General features: G+C 46.0%; 1 protein-coding gene across 1 annotated transcript; it reads right to left on the bottom strand.

The window, feature by feature from the left end:
* Positions 1–9: 9 nt before the first annotated feature.
* Positions 10–14,921, bottom strand: LOC109785316 (uncharacterized). The gene is made up of 13 exons (XM_073511866.1): positions 14,757–14,921; positions 8,028–8,111; positions 7,859–7,962; positions 7,455–7,563; positions 6,767–7,200; positions 5,988–6,072; positions 5,649–5,831; positions 5,527–5,580; positions 1,655–1,747; positions 1,502–1,567; positions 1,345–1,391; positions 543–1,214; positions 10–396 (listed from the first exon to the last, which is right to left on the bottom strand). Exons 1-13 carry the CDS (start codon positions 14,919–14,921, stop codon positions 12–14), a joined length of 2,481 nt encoding a protein of 826 aa, XP_073367967.1. The 3' UTR covers positions 10–11.
* Positions 14,922–18,564: the final 3,643 nt, after the last annotated feature.

The raw sequence follows: 18,564 nt of genomic DNA on the forward strand, positions 1-18,564 counted from the left end.
CCCACTAGCTTCTACAACGGGGAGACGGAGAGCAGGAACGCCGGTGCCGACCTCTGCAGCACTATGCCGCAGAAGGGGCAAAGTGGAACGGCAGGTGACGATAAGCAAAGCGATTCACTGTCATTGTCAGCATCCAGAGGGGATGCCGTCATGGTGAAGAAGGCCTCCGGCACCAGTTTCTCAACCATTCCTCCGCAACATGCGCAGTGCCAGGCTGGTTGCAGGACGGAGCATAGGCGCATCGACGCTGCGCACCTCGACAGCCTGTGCCTTTCAGCTGGGACCGTATCAGGAACCCCGCTCCCGCACAAGGCTGCTTCAGGTGACTCGAAGGGCACTGGCGCAGAGCAGTAGGGGCAGGTTTCTTCAACCGAATATTCACACACCGAGTCGATCCTGCGAGAGGAGAACAGTTTTAGAAACACGCGACATCCAAATTTTGGTTTTAGTAAGCTATTGAAAAAAGTATGCATGTTTTATGTCCTTTCAGGAGTGAAACTGGCTAAAGGGAGGATAGTCGATTAACTTGGCAAAACGAATACCTGCTTCCTAAGTCTTTGATCCTCGATTTCAGAGACTTGAGCTCATTGTGCACTTCTCCACTATTCATAGATACCCAAGAATCCATCTGGGCAATACCAACAGGAAACCACCGGTTGTCATTAGAGACACCCTTCCGCAAATATGATATTCGACCCAAGACAGCAGCAAAAGTGAAAGCCAAAAGCCTCTCCAGCAGCTCTGTTTCGCTACTCACTAGAAGATTGGTCCATAAATCAGTTGCCGCATTGTTACCCTCTTCTCCACCAGGAGAATACTGCAGATGGTCGCTAAGCATTACTTTCCTACAAACGATATTCAGCAAGTGTAACTTCCGCAAGCTGGCCTTGGATATCATGTAATTTCTCGAACGATGCGAGATAATGATAGAATCACACTGATCATATGAAAGCAGACTTGGGACCCATTTATGCATTAACGTTTCCAGAAAGGTCGGTGCGGATTTCTTTAGCACTTGTAGCGCAACTATGATATCCCATAAGATCAGTCCTCGTTCACCATTTTCATATTTCTTCAATGACCAAACTATGTTGGATCCCCACCATAAGAAGTTAGTGCCAGATTGTGGACTGCAGATATAAATGCCCTTGTCTAGTGGAAGACCAAGGAACTGACCACCAATCCAAATGAACTCAACCACTGCTTTTTGTGTCCTGTTTTATACATTAAAAATTGTTACAAGCAACTAAGCATTCCCTAATGTTATCTTAAAAATGTGACAATTGTATGAAGATTTTTACAAAAACACCTGAGTACTTTTCAGTGAACTGTAAGCAAAATTACCTGGCTTGATACATCTGATCTAACAGATTTGGATCCAAAGTGCGGACCTGAAGGAAACAATGTTCATCAATTTGTACTCACGTATATGTATAGAAGCTCAAGTACAAAATTGTGCAGTTGAGCAACAAATGTATATAAGAAAAGACCTACAACATACCACAGCAACCATTAGTTGTCCTGGTGCAATTGAAAGTCCAAAGCATTGATCAGATACTTCTGATAGCTGCATGCACATTGCATATGCCAATCAGAAAGAATAAAACACACATTCAGAGAAAAAAGAGGGATTAGAGGATGCTGATTTTCTTACATCTGTTGACTCTTTTAGCTCCTGAAAATTTGTGTGCACGGGAATTTCTTCAAGTTTCTGTTTCTCGAAAATCCAACAGTGTGCAGAATTATCCTGATATAAAGAAGAAAATATTATGCATTAGCATGAAAAACAGGGTTTAAGTAATGAACAAAGCACATATGCTAAAACTGCAACAACTGCACCAGATACCTAGAACTGTAATTTTTCAGTAATTATTACACAAGAAAGCTCAGCTTGATAGTGTCAAAAGGTATTGTCCCAGCAGATGGGCACATGGCCTGATGGCCATCAGCATTACTGGTACAATAAATTAATTGTTAACGGGTCAGGATAGTGGTCATTTTAGCCATAACAAGGTCAAGTGGTCGACTAGCTTCCCGCTTGAGGGATTTTTTGACCATAGGCCCCTGCTCTGTTTTCATTTTGACCAACAACAACAACAACAACAACAAAGCCTTTAGTCCCAAACAAGTTGGGGTAAGCTAGAGGTGAAACCCATAAGATCTCGCAACCAACTCATGGCTCTGGCACATGGATAGCAAGCTTCCACGCACCCCTATCCATAGCTAGCTCTTTGGTGATACTCCAATCCTTCAGGTCTCTCTTAACGGACTCCTCCCATGTCAAATTCGGTCTACCCCGCCCTCTCTCGACATTCTCCGCACGCTTTAGCCGTCCGCTATGCACTGGAGCTTCTGGAGGCCTGCGCTGAATATGCCCAAACCATCTCAGACGATGTTGGACAAGCTTCTCTTCAATTGGTGCTACCCCAACTCTATCTCGTATATCATCATTCCAGACTCGATCCTTCCTCGTGTGGCCACACATCCATCTCAACATACGCATCTCCGCCACACCTAACTGTTGAACATGTCGCCTTTTAGTCGGCCAACACTCAGCGCCATACAACATTGCGGGTCGAAGCGCCGTCCTGTAGAACTTGCCTTTTAGCTTTTGTGGCACTCTCTTGTCACAGAGAATGCCAGAAGCTTGGCACCACTTCATCCATCCGGCTTTGATTCGATGGTTCACATCTTCATCAATACCCCCATCCCCCTGCAGCATTGACCCCAAATACCGAAAGGTGTCCTTCTGGGGAACCACCTGGCCATCAAGGCTAACCTCCTCCTCCTCACACCTAGTAGTACTGAAACTGCACATCATGTACTCGGTTTTAGTTCTACTAAGCCTAAACCCTTTCGATTCCAAGGTTTGTCTCCATAACTCTAACTTCCTATTTACCCCTGTCCGACTATCGTCAACTAGCAACACATCATCCGCAAAGAGCATACACCATGGGATATCTCCTTGTATATCCCTTGTGACCTCATCCATCACCAATGCAAAAAGATAAGGGCTCAAAACTGACCCCTGATGCAGTCCTATCTTAATCGGGAAGTCATTAGTGTCGACATCACTTGTTCGAACACTTGTCACAACATTATCGTACATGTCCTTGATGAGGGTAATGTACTTTGCTGGGACTTTGTGTTTCTCCAAGGCCCACCACATGACATTCCGTGGTATCTTATCATAGGCCTTCTCCAAGTCAATGAACACCATATGCAAGTCCTTCTTTTGCTCCCTATATCTCTCCATAAGTTGTCGTACCAAGAAAATGGCTTCCATGGTCGACCTCCCAGGCATGAAACCAAACTGATTTTTGGTCACGCTTGTCATTCTTCTTAAGCGGTGCTCAATGACTCTCTCCCATAGCTTCATTGTATGGCTCATCAGCTTAATTCCACGGTAATTAGTACAACTCTGAACATCCCCCTTGTTCTTGAAGATTGGTACTAATATACTCCGTCTCCATTCTTCTGGCATCTTGTTTGCCCGAAAAATGAGGTTGAAAAGCTTGGTTAGCCATACTATCGCTGTGTCCCCGAGACCTTTCCACACCTCAATGGGGATACAATCAGGGCCCATCGCCTTGCCTCCTTTCATCCTTTCTAAAGCCTCCTTGACCTCAGACTCCTGGATTCGCCGCACAAAACACATGTTGGTCTCATCAAAGGAGTCGTCCAGTTCAATGGTAGAACTCTTATTCTCCCCATTGAACAGCTTGTCGAAGTACTCCCGCCATCTATGCTTAATCTCCTCATCCTTCACCAAGAGTTGGCCTGCTCCGTCCTTGATGCATTTGACTTGGCCAATATCCCTCGTCTTCCTCTCTCGGATCTTGGCCATCTTATAGATGTCCCTTTCACCTTCCTTCGTGCCTAACCGTTGGTAGAGGTCCTCATATGCCCGACCCCTTGCTTCACCAATAACTCGCTTTGCGGCCTTCTTCGCCATCTTGTACTTCTCTATGTTGCCTGCACTCCTATCTAGGTATAGGTGTCTGAAGCAATCTTTCTTCTCTTTAATCGTCTTCTGGATATCATCATTCCACCACCAGGTATCCTTATCTTCGCTTCTCCTTCCCCTGGACACTCCAAACTCCTCCGAGGCCACCTTACGAATGCAAGTCGCCATCTTCATCCACACATTGTCCGCATCCCCTCCTTCCTCCCAAGGGCCCTCCTTAATGACCCTCTCCTTGAACGCCCGAGCTACCTCCCCCTTGAGCTTCCACCACTTCGTTCTAGCGACTTTGGCACGCTTATCCCGCTGGACACGAATCCGAAAGCGGAAGTCAGCAACCACCAGCTTATGCTGGGGTACAACACTCTCTCCAGGTATCACCTTACAGTCTAGGCACGCACGCCTATCTTCTCTTCTCGAGAGGATGAAATCAATCTGGCTAGAGTGTTGGCCACTACTAAAAGTCACCAGATGTGATTCTCTCTTTCTAAAGAGGGTGTTAGCTACAATCATGTTGTAGGCTAGAGCAAAGCTTAAGACATCTTCTCCTTCTTGATTCCTGATGTCATAGCCAAAGCCCCCATGCGCCCCTTCAAAACCTGTGTTAGATGTACCCACGTGGCCATTGAGGTCTCCTCCTATGAAGAGCTTCTCACCAATCGGTACACTCCTAACCATGTCCCAGAACTCCCTCTTGGTGTTCTCATTGTGGCCTACTTGCGAGGCATACGCGCTGATAACATTGAGAACCAAGTCTCTGTTTTCATTTTGACCCAAATCCTCAAAAAATTATTAGCTTTAATCATGTCCATCATCTCTCTGATGAGTTCCAATCAGGACAATAATTGGTGATTTCTTTTGGATTCAAGAAAAGAGAAATATATGCTGTGCTTGTACTGTTATAGGCAACGGATGTTCATGTGGTAAGTCCAATTGAGATTGTTGCTCATCTCACAATATTAGGGCCTGATTCGATTGTCGTTTTCCACACGTTTACACCTGTAAAAGATACAGACCTCAATTGGCCGTTTTCTTTTCCGGTGGGAAATCACATATGGCTGGTGATATACACCTGTAAAAGTAATACGGGTGTATAAATTTACCCCCATTCCAAGCGGGGCCTTAGTAGCAAGTGTTTTTTTTTAGGGAAAAGTAGCAAGTTTGTTAATTCCAGTATTGAAGATCTGGAACAAATGGAAACTTCAAACTTGTACTTTGGGTCAATTCGAACTGCATGGAAAGATCTAGAATCCGATTGAAGCAATTGTGAATTTGTGGCCTCATGAAAAATATAGACAGAAAATGTACGACTTGATGTGAAAATCACCTATTGCTGCTGTTACATGCAGTCACCGAGTGAGGGTATACAAACACAGAATGAACCTCACCAACGTAGCTCTTTCAGATAGGTAATCAGCAACTAGTCAAAATGCAAAGCTACATGCTATGAGTATGAGTAGGTTAACTTCAGAGAACAAACAGATTTTACTCGAAGGTAGACAGCTAATAAAATAAATAATGATAAACCTGTACCTAAACAGTGCCATGATAATTCAACTGACCTGGCTGCAGCTGTATAAACAATGGCCATCCAAACCCCACGATAAACCTGTCACCTCAGGTAAAGTTAGAAAAAAGATCCTTTATTGAAGAGAAAAGATGCTGAAATGCAATGAAGCTTTACCACTTGATCATGTGCATGACATGCACTGGTATTCTCAATTTTGTTTCTACATGGATCCCACATCCATGTTTCCAGTGACCCGGATACTCTTCCGATTGCCAAGTTAAAACTAACCCCATGTTGAGGCTGAGCTGGTACAGATAATGAAACTGACGAGACTGGTGCTGACAAATTAGTAGTGACCTGACCAGTAGACCATTTTGAGTTGAATAACATTAAACTGAAAAGACATGCAGGCCCATGTCCATTGGATGTTTCATCAATTGCTAGTCGAACATCAATTATGTGCATAAATAAAAATATGAAGAACATAAAAACAAGACAATGCTTATTATATACCTCAACCAATAATGAAAATGGCAATTCTTTTACATATGTACATTGATTTAATCCTTCGGTATTACCGGACCATATCTTCACACTGAAAAGATATAATTTCCCACGGTGAGATATGAAAGGGTTTCTAGTGAACTATCATCAATGTAGGGACTAGGGAGTGACAAGGAATAATAAGCATATACACTTTCAATTTGGACATGGTCTCCAATACGCAACTTTGACCGTTCTTTCACATGTATACGGCGATAAAAATCTAGTGACATTATGAATATATTTTTCATTTTTCAAACTAAAAAACATATGTTGCATTCATTACAAATGTAATAATATCAATTTCAACGAGGAAACAAAATAAGTTTTGATATAATATGAGCCAAAGTTAGGGAAGTTTGACTGCACACATTCTAGGATGTCATCTATTTACGAACAGAGGTGGTAAAATTTATATTTGGTGCTGAAGACCAGGAAAATCATTTTCCAATGGGGATAATTTTCATCAATAAGTGGGTTTCACATGGTAAAGTAGTGAGTTTAGCTTTTTAATAATCTTTATAAAGAATTTTCATTTAAGGCAGAAGCATGAAAATGCATGTCTCGTGCTTATCTGGGAACTTGTTTGAAGCACTATTTACTAGCTCAAATGTCATGTTCAAACTTCATTGTTCATTATACACATTATCCTTCTGCCATTTAATGAATTATACAAGGAGCGAAGTCAACAAAAACATGTCAAGCACACAGTGGGAAAGACTGGAAAAGAATTGACGTGATTGTGTTCACCATCCGAACATCCAGTTGCTAAAAGTAGTGAGGACTTTGAAGAGTCTGGAAAGGAAACTTCCCAACTGATGGCACTAACCCATGAATTATGTGCTTTGAGAACCCCGATGAGTATTGGATCTCTGGTAACCATGCAAACATCTATGGTGTAATACTCGGGCTTGCATATTTTCCAAAATGAAACGTCCCCAGACTTGGAGCCAACAGCAAGAATGCACCAATTTCTCAACAAATATGAAGTCGTGCCGCGTGATGGCACAACTGGAGACCATGCAACTACCAGAGAAGACAAAATCGCATTTCGACGTGCATACTGTTCTGCGGTGATAAGAGGAAGACATGTGTTTTCTTTGTTGCAAGAGACTGCTGCTTTGGTATCCTGTGAGCCACCTAACCCATTTACGATAGCAGTTGTACGCCCAGAGTTGACAATCTGGAGACACAATTGGGTTAACTAGAATAGAACACCAAATAGATGTCTGGGGGTGTATGAAAAATAAAAGCCAAAACTCATATAGCCCGTGAAATAGTTTGGATTTTCAGGATAGTTGTTTCATTTGATAAGTTCTAAGGAAAGCAATTTCTATGCCTTTTACGACTCAAAGCTGAATCAATTTAACCCAAAATTTCAGCCTGCGTGTGAATATGCAGAGTAGATCCAAACATGTGAACATGCTAAGTCCATACCGTCTTCATAGATATCTTCTTTGACTTGCAGCATGGATTGAGCCAGAAGTCTGCATCCTTTGAAGCATCTAAATCACCTTCATCCTCATCATAAACATAGCTCTCAAATCTAAGATCAAACGAGATCTACTTAAAATAAACTCGGGCACAATATAACAATGCTTGCTTCATGCAAGGAAATACAACAAATAACCCTAACAGGGGCAGAGGAGAAAAATCTAAAGGGCTTCTTTGTTCATGCCATACACAAATGTCAAACCCTAATAATGTGTGACAATATTTCTAGTATATGAAATTCTTGGCTCAGGTTTTTGCCATACTTGGGGAAAAATGATGGTGCTTAACTGCAAAGCCACAATGCTGTGAAAAGAACTTGATGATGGAAATAGGAAAGCATCATTCACCTTGATGGTTTCCTTTTTCTCCGCCCAAGATCGCTGCAGGAAAGAGGTCCTTTCAATTCACCAGTACACTCCATCGCATGTGTCTGCTCACTATTTGCCTTTTCCTAATATATGAACAAAAACATTGAACAATAAAACTCTGAGGTAATTCGAGTGGAAGGGGGCACACCTGAGGAATTGAATCAGGACTATCATCCTCTCCAAAGTTTATACTTTTGTGATAGTTGAACAGCAATTTAGAAACATCTGCGACCTAGAGCAACAGAATAGAAGTTTATGAGCATAGTGGTATCTGCAACCTAGGCCATCTGTAGATGAACAAAAAGCAATGGACCGAAACAGAAAATTTAACTTCTGGCAAGAACAAAGCTGTAAACAAATGATAGAAAACAAAAAAAAAGTGTTTTAAATGACAAATCAAAACTGCAAAGTACTCCCTCCGTTCTTAAATATTTGTCTTTCTAGGTATTTCACGAGTAATAGGATGGCGGAATACACGACTCACCGCATCCAGGATTGGGGGGGGGGGGGGGGGCGTACTCCACGGTGTGGGCGTCGGCGTACAACGGCGGCAATGCCTTAGAAGGCAGCGGCGCGGGCAACAGAATGTCGCCGCAGATGGCCGGCGGCGGTGGCGAGGGTTTTGGCTGGTGGGGAACCAGCGGACTGGCGATTTGTCACATGTGAGAATCGATCGGACGGATCCCGATCCTCCTCGCGCCGATCGGACCGTGTACACCGCGTCCGTGCATCTGGATTTCCTCGGACGTGCTAAGGCAAACTCAAACGGCCAACCTATTTTGTCCATCTGCGTTCGTTTATATCCGCGCGAATGAAAATCATGCCCAATGCGGTGACACCACATAGATGTTTGTTTTGCTGTTCGTTTAGACTCATTTTCGGTCCAAAATTTAGTTGGGTTTGCATCCGCACGGATGCACCACGGACGTTGCCTTGTCTTCCCTTGGCCCGCCCATTAGTGGCACACATCTTCACTCCATACTTTTCTCTCTAAAAACCTGAAGGAAATATGCCCTAGAGGCAATAATAAAGTTATTATTTATTTTCTCATATCATGATAAATGTTTATTATCCATACTAGAATTGTATTAACCGGAAACATAATACATGTGTGAATACATAGACAAACATAATGTCACTAGTATGCCTCTACTTGACTAGCTCGTTAATCAAAGATGGTTAAGTTTCCTAACCATAGACATGAGTTGTCATTTGATTAACGGGATCACATCATTAGGAGAATGATGTGATTGACTTGACCCATTCCGTTAGCTTAGCACTTGATCGTTTAGTTTACTGCTATTGCTTTCTTCATGACTTATACATGTTCCTATGACTATGAGATTATGCAACTCCCGATTACCGGAGGAACACTTTGTGTGCTACCAAACGTCACAACGTAACTGGGTGGTTATAAAGGTGCTCTACAGGTGTCTCCGATGGTATTTGTTGAGTTGGCATAGATCGAGATTAGGATTTGTCACTCCGACTGTCGGAGAGATATCTCTGGGCCCTCTCGGTAATGCACATCACAATAAGCCTTGCAAGCAATGTGACTAATGAGTTAGTTGCGGGATGATGTATTACGTAACGAGTAAAGAGACTTGCCGGTAACGAGATTTAGCTAGGTATTGAGATACCGACGATCGAATCTCGGGCAAGTAACATACCGATGACAAAGGGAACAACGTATGTTGTTATGCGGTTTGACCGATAAAGATCTTCGTAGAATATGTGGGAGCCAATATGAGCATCCAGGTTCCGCTATTGGTTATTGACCGGAGACATGTCTCGGTCATGTCTACATAGTTCTCGAACCCGTAGGGTCCGCATGCTTAAAGTTCGGTGACGATCGGTATTATGAGTTTTTGTGTTTTGATGAACCGAAGGTAGTTCTGAGTCCCGGATATGATCACGGACATGACGAGGAGTCTCGAAATGGTCGAGACGTAAAGATCGATATATTGGACGACTATATTCGGACACCGGAAATGTTCCGGGTGGTTTCGAAAAAAACCGGAGTGCCGGAGGGTTACCGGAACCCCCCCGGGAGAAATAATGGGCCTTATGGGCCTTAGTGGAGAGAAAGAGGGCTGGCCTAGGGCAGGCCGCGCGCCCCCCCTCTGGTCTGAATTGGACTAGGAGAGGGGGGGCCCCCTTTCCTTCTCCCTCTCCCCCTTCCTTTCCCCCTCCTAGTAGGAGTAGGAAAGAGGGGAGTCCTACTCCTACTAGGAGGAGGACTCCTCCTCCTGGCGCGCCTACAGGGGCCGGCCGGCCTCCCCCTTGCTCCTTTATATACGGGGGCAGGGGGCACCTCTAGACACACACAAGTTGATCTATTGATCTCTCCCAGCCGTGTGCGGTGCCCCCCTCCACCATAATCCACCTCGATCATATCGTAGCGGTGCTTAGGTGAAGCCCTGCGTCGGTAGCATCATCATCACCGTCATCACGCCGTCGTGCTGACGAAACTCTCCGGTGAAGCTTTGCTGGATCGGAGCTCGCGGGACGTCATCGAGTTGAACGTGTGCTGAACTCGGAGGTGTCGTGCGTTCGGTACTTGGATCGGTCGGATCGTGAATACGTACGACTACATCAACCGTGTTGTGCTAATGCTTCCGCTTTCGGTCTACGAGGGTACGTGGACACACTCTCCCCTCTCGTTGCTATGCATCACCATGATCCTATGGGTGCGTAGGAATTTTTTTGAAATTACTATGTTCCCCAACAAAACCCTCACACCTCCACCCCCACCCACCGCTGCCATGGCTAACGTAACCGCACCCGCCCCGGTCATAGCCGCCCTCGTCCCCGCCGGGGTGCGCGCTCTGTGGCCCCGATGAAGCCGAAGAAAGAGCTCACGCCGAAGCAGAGACGTCCGAGTCGGCAGAGCAGTACAACCGGAGGAAGAGGCTCAAGATGAAAGAAGACACCGTCGTTGCTGCTGCCAGGCTGCAGTGCCGTTGTCGACACCAAGGTCATTATCATCAAATTCATGCAACATGCCCTCCTCATGTTAGGGATAGTCTATGAGCCGGTCGTTGTCACAGCCACGACCGCCGGCATGGCATAAAATATTCTCTTGGTACTATGGAAAAATGCTATATTTTTTACTAAATATGTTTGTTATCTCATTTTGATGGAAATATGCTAAATATTGAAAAAAAGACACGGGAGGACCAAATGGGTCATCCCCTTGTTGCAGCCAGGTAAGGGCTGACAGGGGTTTGACGCCTGCCCGTTTGGTCACCTAAACGGACAAATCTTATGTCTGTTTCGGCCAGCTCGTTGGAGTTTTCCTGAGGCCTTACAATGAAAGATGCTTAGGGAGGTGCTTAGTAAAATAAATTATTTTTTCTTAAACATCCGGTTTATCTCTAAAGAAGGGGTGCCTAACTAAGCATTTACCCTTTGCAATGAAGCACATTAAAAAAACTAATTTATTTCTCTAAGCACATCTCCTAGGCACCTTGCACTGCACAAGGTTTGGTAAAATAAACCGAGTTTTTCTCGAGCACCAATGTTTATCTCTACATAAGGGGTGCCTAATTAAGTGTGTAAGCTCTATAAATAAGCATGAATGGTTACAAAAATTGGCTTATTTTTCTAAGCACCTTGCATTGTAGAAGGCCTAAGCATTCTTGCACCTTGCCTCTCACCGAATGACGGCCATTAGTGGCACGCTATTCAAGAGTACATTAACAAGTTTGGTGGTGCATATTCACAAATGAAAAACCTGATACCAAGTGGCGTGGTACTCCACATGCTCATAAGTTTTGCTCTGTGTGTTGAGCATGTGATCGTTTTCCTCTACATTGCATTGTGGTGATAATGTGATTGTATTGCTTTGCAAAACCTCAGCCTCGCGGTGGTGTTGTAAAAAAAAGAACGAGGGAAAGCCATTCACGATGCATCATTTGTTGGACCAAGTTGAATGACCAAAACAAGTGGAGTGACATAGACAAGTCACTCAAGACCGCTGACGAAAAAGAGGGTGGAGTTGGTGAAACAAGTGGTGGAGTTGGAACAAGGCTCCCACCAGCCACCCGTGTGCCAAGGTCGAGGAAGAAGAAATGGGAGAATGAGAATGAGAAGCCCAATGGAGCGGCGACCAAGATGACGAACACATGGGATGACATGGCGAAGAAGAAGGAGGAGGTAAGTGACAAGCATAATGAGCTCGAAGAGGAAAAGAAGGAGGGGAGATTTAAAGTGTTCATGGGCATGCAAGAAAAGAAGAGCCTCAAGGAGAAGAATCTTGTTGTCAAGCAAATGTGCGAGGAGTCTAAGGTCTTGTATGTGAAAGCCGATGACGTAGATCACAATGTGGCGAAGTACGTTCACCAAATACATAGCCGCATCTTTGCACGCTATGCGGCGGGAAAAGAGGGCGTGGAGTGAAATGATTCATTCGATTCCGACATCATATGTCTTTTTCTTGTTTGATGGTTGCAAATTATGAAACTTTTTAAACATCCGATGCTTTTCACATTTGGTTGCACTTGTTTGCGAGTAGTATATGTATATGAGCGTCATCTGTCCGGACTTGTCCGTGAACATATCAGGGTGTGAACGTCCTTGAAGTAGTAGCAGAGTCAGCGCCTAGCGACCCTGGGCAATTGCCAGGGTTTGCTTTGCAAGCGACACTGTACGATGCCCAGGCATGCCCCCACCGAACGAGACTTATTCAAATCAGTTGATACTAGGGATACTATTAAAACATTTTACCACACCAAAGTTTTGGAAATGTCATTTTGCCTTGTGATATGTGTAGCACATTATTGGTATGTTTTGTCTGGCCATCTATATTCTTCCAAGCTATCTATTTTGAATATATTCAAAAATCACAACACTCAATTTATGTGAATTACAAGTTCATTTTTTATATTGTAGTGTCTTCTATAGCGTATGGGTGGTAATTTGGATACCTATACTTTCGTTGGCAACATGGCGAGTTTGGTTCTATGTATGGCCTACTTTTATGAATTATGTTGTATGTCTCAACTTTAGGTTGGGTCTTTTTAGCCTTTAAGTAGTAGTCCTGTTCGAAAGATAGTTATCATAGTGAAGTGAGTGAGTTATTACAGTTTGTCTAGTTTCTTGAAGGTCAGACAGTCAACCAAGGAAGGAAGTTATGGTGTGGAAGTCTTCTAGTCTGTCTTCCCCTTCAAGCTCTCGAGTACACTAGGGGAGAGGTATTGAAAGTCAAAGTGAAAGTAAGAAGTATACGTAGTAGGCTATCGATTAGGTTTTTCTAGTTATTAAGCTGCTTAGGCAAAGTTTTAGAATTTGTTCACATAGGCAGTGTGATTGGGGGCATATTCAACATCAACATCAGATCGCATCTAGCTCTCCTCGCGAGAAACTCCTCCCAAGATGGAACGAGATCCTCTAACTTAGATCGATCTACTGCAGAGGGAAGTAGTACGCCATGCGCCGTCCGTTGGCCATCCGATGGCAGGAACGTAGAACGGGCTCTGTTGCTCAGTTCGCCAGCAAAACTACCGGTCCATGCGGCCCAACGCGACGCAAGGGAGGGGAAAAGGGCACGAGAGGCCACAGAAAAAGGCGCGAGGATTACAGAAACGGCGGCAAAGTTCACTGGAAGGAGATCGCTGGCGCCCGGCGGGGACTGCTGCTCTGCTCGCCGATCTCAGGTATGTCTCCACAGTCCTTTCTCTCGACGCCTAACACATGAACAAAATTGATCGACGTTCCACCATCCCATTATTTTAGAACTTGATCAATTTTTCCTTTTTCTCATGGAAGAGCAGCCTGCTGAACTCTGATCAGGAACCCCTTTTTCTGATGAAAGAAGCAACTGAGGTGGAAAACAAGGCTAACACAGCACACCATGATTCTAATTCCAATAAGTAATTTTTCCTGATTTTTTTTCTTGTCCTCCTGAAGTTCGATACAGTGTGAAATCTGTAGTGATTCCCTGCATAGTAGTGAAATCTGTAGATACCCTGCATAGTAGTGAAATCTGTAGATTCCCTGCATAGTAGTGAAATCTGTAGATTCAAGAGATACATTGTTGTCCTGTCATGCGATTATTTCCAAGGCATGGAGTAATACTTATGACTCATTACCATGTTCTGTATTTTGTAGAATTTCCTTAGCACCTAATACCTATTGGTCCCAATCACCACTACTGTTTGCTTATTCTCTTGTAATAATCTTTTTCCAAAGGTATTACTCCCAATATTTTCTATACACTTCCACAAGTCTAATGTTCATGTTATTTTTCTATTTCCTTAACACCTAATACCTGTTGGTCCCTTTCACATTATGCCGAATGCTGTCAAACATCTACATGAAGAGAAGGGTAATGAGAAGAATGAAGAGAAGAAAAAGGAGAAGAATGAAGAGAAGAAAAAAGAGGAGAATGAAGAAACAAGTATTACATAAACACCTTTCTGACTTGTTGGCTAATGCATGCCTAAAGAAAAAAGATACCGAAACAAAAAGTGTGAAACGAAAAAGAACTTGGCTTGTTCTCTTCCAGAATTCCTTCTTCAATACTTTTAGTCATACTCCAGTTCTGCTCAATTCTGCACATTTAAGTTGCCTACCAGTTGCGCTCAGTTCAGCTCTGTTCGATTCTGCGCACACACACAAATTGTTTGTTCTTTTCTGCATAGGCACAAGTAGTTTACTCGAACTATTTTTCAGTCATAACAAACATTCAAGAAAGCATGAGCATTTGCCATTTACTAAGTCTGTTCAACTCTGCACATGTACAAGTACCATTCAAATCTGATCAATTCAGCAGAACTAGAGTAACAACAGAGCTTTTACAGCAGAACTACAACAGAGTAGAACACTAGTTCAGTCATACAGAGCTTTTCTGTTTTTACTCTGAAAAATTTCGTACAGCAAGACCAAATGCAAGCAGCCGAGCAGATGGCCCGCAGAAGCCTTGACGGCGTTGGCTTCGTGGCCTCGGCAGCTCGGCGGCGTTGACGGCGCCGGCTCCGCAGCTCCACGGCCTCGACGGCGCCGGATCCGCAGCTCCATGGCCTCGACGGCTCCGAGGCATCGCGTCTCGCTCTGAGGCACAGTTGCCTCCGCGGCTAGGCGGCGTCACACCCTGGACGGGGCAGAGGCTAGCTCCGCCTCCTCCACGGCTAGGCGAACTCGCGTCTTGCCGGAGCTGCTCGTCCCCGACGGCTAACCTAAGGCGAGGCGAGAGTTTTTTTTACAAGCGAGACGAGAGCTCAAGCGAGCGATGAATCGGTGGATGGCGTAGGATTGGGCCGCTTGTGTTCGTGTGGGCACGAACGAAAGAGCGCTTTGTTGTACTCCACCAGCGAATGCCGTTAGATCACCAACGGACGGCCCAGGGCGTACTACTTCCCTCTGCAGTAGATCGATCTAAGTCACAAGATCTCGTTCCCCAAGATGAGGGTGTTCTCGCCTCTCACCGGCGCCGCCGCTGATCTGCCTTGTCTTTGGTGGCCTTAGGGCCATGGAGGCGCGGTGGACCTCGGGCGGTGGAAGGGCTCCTACTTTGTTTTGAGCTCCTTTTTAGTTGATTGGGGTTTGTGTCCTACTCAGGAAGGCAGGACGGTGACAACTCCCTATAGTTGGAATAAGGTCTTCCCTGCCTAGTCCCCATTCTGACGGTGCGTACAAAATAGTCTGAAGGCATGTGGAGGTGTGTCTCTGGCGAATCTCGTGGGATTCGGTTGGTGTCGGTCTTCGGTGGATCTCAATGGATCCAATCTTGGTGCTTTTATGTTCGTGTGTCTACAGGTTGGATTATTCTGATCTACACGTCTCTTTATCCGCGACGATTGTTGTTCTGGTGCGCTGGTCCTGTGGGGCCTTAGCACGACGACTTCCCGACTGTCTACTACATTGGGTTTTGTCCGAATCCAGTGAAGGAGGGGTGATGACGGTGGCGCGCCTTCGGCTCGCTCCAGTGCTTGTAGTCATCGCTAGGTGGTCAATTGACTTGTATGTAATTTTTATTATTTCTAGTGTTCTTTGTACTAATGATACGTCAACCACATCGTGTTTTTCTACTGTTATTTATAATGTTTTGATCTTTATAACACTTTGTGATTCAATTCTAATGTCTTCTCTCTCTCTTAATTTGCAAGATTTACATGAAGAGGCAGATTGCCGGCAGCTGGAATTTTGGATCTGAAAAAGCCACATCGAAGATACCTATTCTGCACAACTCAAATGAGCTGAAATTTCACGGAGAATTTTTATGGAATATATAAAAAATACTGGAGCCACTACAAAAAAAGACACATCCGTGACATTTTGGGCCGAACGAATTTTTTATGTCATGCTTATGACACTTCTATGACGATAATTGTGACAAAACCCGGTATCATCATAGATGTGGTGGGCTCCTACTTCTATGACAAAAAATCATGACATAAAATGGGCTTTTCGTCCTGGGCGGGCTGGAGATGCAGCTGCATGACATTCTTTGGGCCGTCCATGACGGAAAAACATGGTAGAAGCGAGGGCGAGGAAAATATCGGGGAGTTCCCGGTTACGGTGGGTGGTCGGGGGCCGAGCGATGCGCGTTTCTCTTGTACACGTACGCGCGTGGGTGCAAGGCGTTGGGCTCTAACTGAACCCGAGCGAGGCGTTCGCCTACTGAACCCAAGCGATTGCACTGCAGGCTACGCGTTACTGAACCTGAGCGATCGATCTGGCTGTTAACTGAACCCGATCGAGCGATTCCTTCGCTACTGCTGCTAACTAAAGCCGATCAAACCTGCTGCCTCTTGATGAACAGTGAGCGTTGTTGGGGGGTTGGATGAACAGTTCCCAGTGGGGGTCGGATGAACAGGACCCCGTGGTAGTAGAGGTCGTTGCGGCTGGATGAACAGGACCCCGATCGAGCCGGTTGGGGGTGGATGAACAGGACCCTGTGGAGGGCTGGTGGAACAGTAGCCGGTGGAGGGCTGGATGAACAGTAGCTTGTGGAGGGGTGGTTGAATAGGACCCCGTGGAGAGGGCTAGTTGAACAGTAGCCGGTGGAGGAGCGGTGGAGGCTGGATGAACAGGAGCCGTGGATGAATAGTGGCTGGTGGAGGCAGGAGGGGAGACGCCGTGGATGAACAGTCGCAGGTGGAGGCTAGAGGAGGTCAACGGTGGATGAACAGTAGCCCGTGGAGGCAGTCGACAGTGGAGATGAACAGTAGCCCGTGGAGTCCCGTTTTGCGGTACGCCACACCCCTCCCGATGAATAGGACCCCCGTTTCGATCGTAGCGCTCCAACACAAGTCCGTTTCCTCCGTTTTGCGGTACGCCACACCCCTCCCGATCAACAGGACCTCGTTTCGACCGTAGGAGGTCCAAGAGAAGACTTTTTCCTCCGTTTTGCGGTACGCCAGACCCCTCCCGATGAACAGGATCCCGTTTCAATCGTGGCCGGTCGAACAGAAGGCCGTTTCCTCCGCTCTGCGGTACACCAGGTCTCATTTCGATCGGCTGTTTCATCCAAGCCGGTTGGCTCCCGATGAACATGACGACGCAGTTTCTCTCTTCCGACCCAACCATGTACACGAGCCCTGGCCGTACGTATGCGCGAGTAGGAGTTCGAGACCCCGCCTATATGTACGTACGTGGCCGTATTTACTTTCTTGCACCCTGGTTGTACGTACGTGTACACGATATTAACGGGACTGCGTGACATGCTACGTGCGCGCCTCTACTACGACACGTGCGCGCCTATACTACGACACGTGCCCTTCCTTACTCGGCCACGGTTCATCGCTGCAGCCTGCAGACAGACCGATCGTATGTACGTACACGTTCGCGACCAGAATGACAACGCTACGTACACTTTGACCAGGTGGGTCCCAACTGTCAGTAAGGATAAGGAGGCACTTCCTTGCGTGAGAAGATGTAGCTAGTGGATCACAGCAGTCCGGGGGAAATGTTTTTTTCACGAAATACGGTGGCCTGTCCGGTGGGTCCCTGCTGTCAGGTGGAGGAATCATTATTTTCCGCGTAATAAGGAGGCACTTCCTTGCTGCGGCCGTGGACCCAGCTGTCAGCCTCTCCACGTACAGTACTCTTCCGATGGAAGTCGTTCCTTGCCATGTTGACCACGCCACACCGAGAGCACCAGGGCGGTGGACGAGGTGAGGCCTAGGAAGGGGACGATGCGGAGCCGGGGAAGACGCGGCAGTGTATGCCCACGCGGAGAGGAGTATGAGGGTTCATTGGTTCGGCTGCGGTGTGAGGCTGCCGTTGCCGCAGAATAACAGGGGGTGTCGGTGAGTAGAGGGATGACCTGGCCAGCGGTGGTAGTAATAGGGGCGGTGAGGCCTTTGTGGCAGCATAGCCGGTCACGGGAGGCAGGAGCACGCGGCACGACCGGCGCTGGTTTGGGCGGCTGGAGCAAGAAGACCAGAGGTTGAAGAAGCACTACGGCCGTTGGATGGACATCGTACGATCACTGGAGCTAGAATCGTTCATATTGACTAAGTTGACAAAGCCCTCCGTCCCTGTCAACTTAGTAGGCCCACAAGTCATCCTCCCACTATGGTGGGTCCCAGCTAGCAGGGGGAGTATTCATTTTTTTGTGCGTAATAAGGAGGCACTTCCTTGCGTGCGAAGACATAGCTGGTGGGTCCGAGCTATCAGCGGGGGGAACATTTTTTCACGAAATACAGAGGCCCTTCCGGTGGGTCCCAGCTATCAGGTGG

This window comes from Aegilops tauschii, chromosome 3 (assembly GCF_002575655.3).
Source record: "Aegilops tauschii subsp. strangulata cultivar AL8/78 chromosome 3, Aet v6.0, whole genome shotgun sequence".
Classification (NCBI taxonomy): domain Eukaryota; kingdom Viridiplantae; phylum Streptophyta; class Magnoliopsida; order Poales; family Poaceae; genus Aegilops; species Aegilops tauschii.

Excerpts from the sequence above, each read along its gene's own strand:
- LOC109785316 (XM_073511866.1), bottom strand. The coding sequence starts at position 14,921 with ATGCCTCGGAGCCGTCGAGGCCATGGAGCTGCGGATCCGGCGCCGTCG. Across the intron at positions 7,564-7,858 it reads AGAAAAAGGAAACCATCAAG|ATTTGAGAGCTATGTTTATG; the intron begins GTGAATGATGCT and ends GTTTGATCTTAG. Across the intron at positions 1,568-1,654 it reads AGCTAAAAGAGTCAACAGAT|CTATCAGAAGTATCTGATCA; the intron begins GTAAGAAAATCA and ends ATGTGCATGCAG.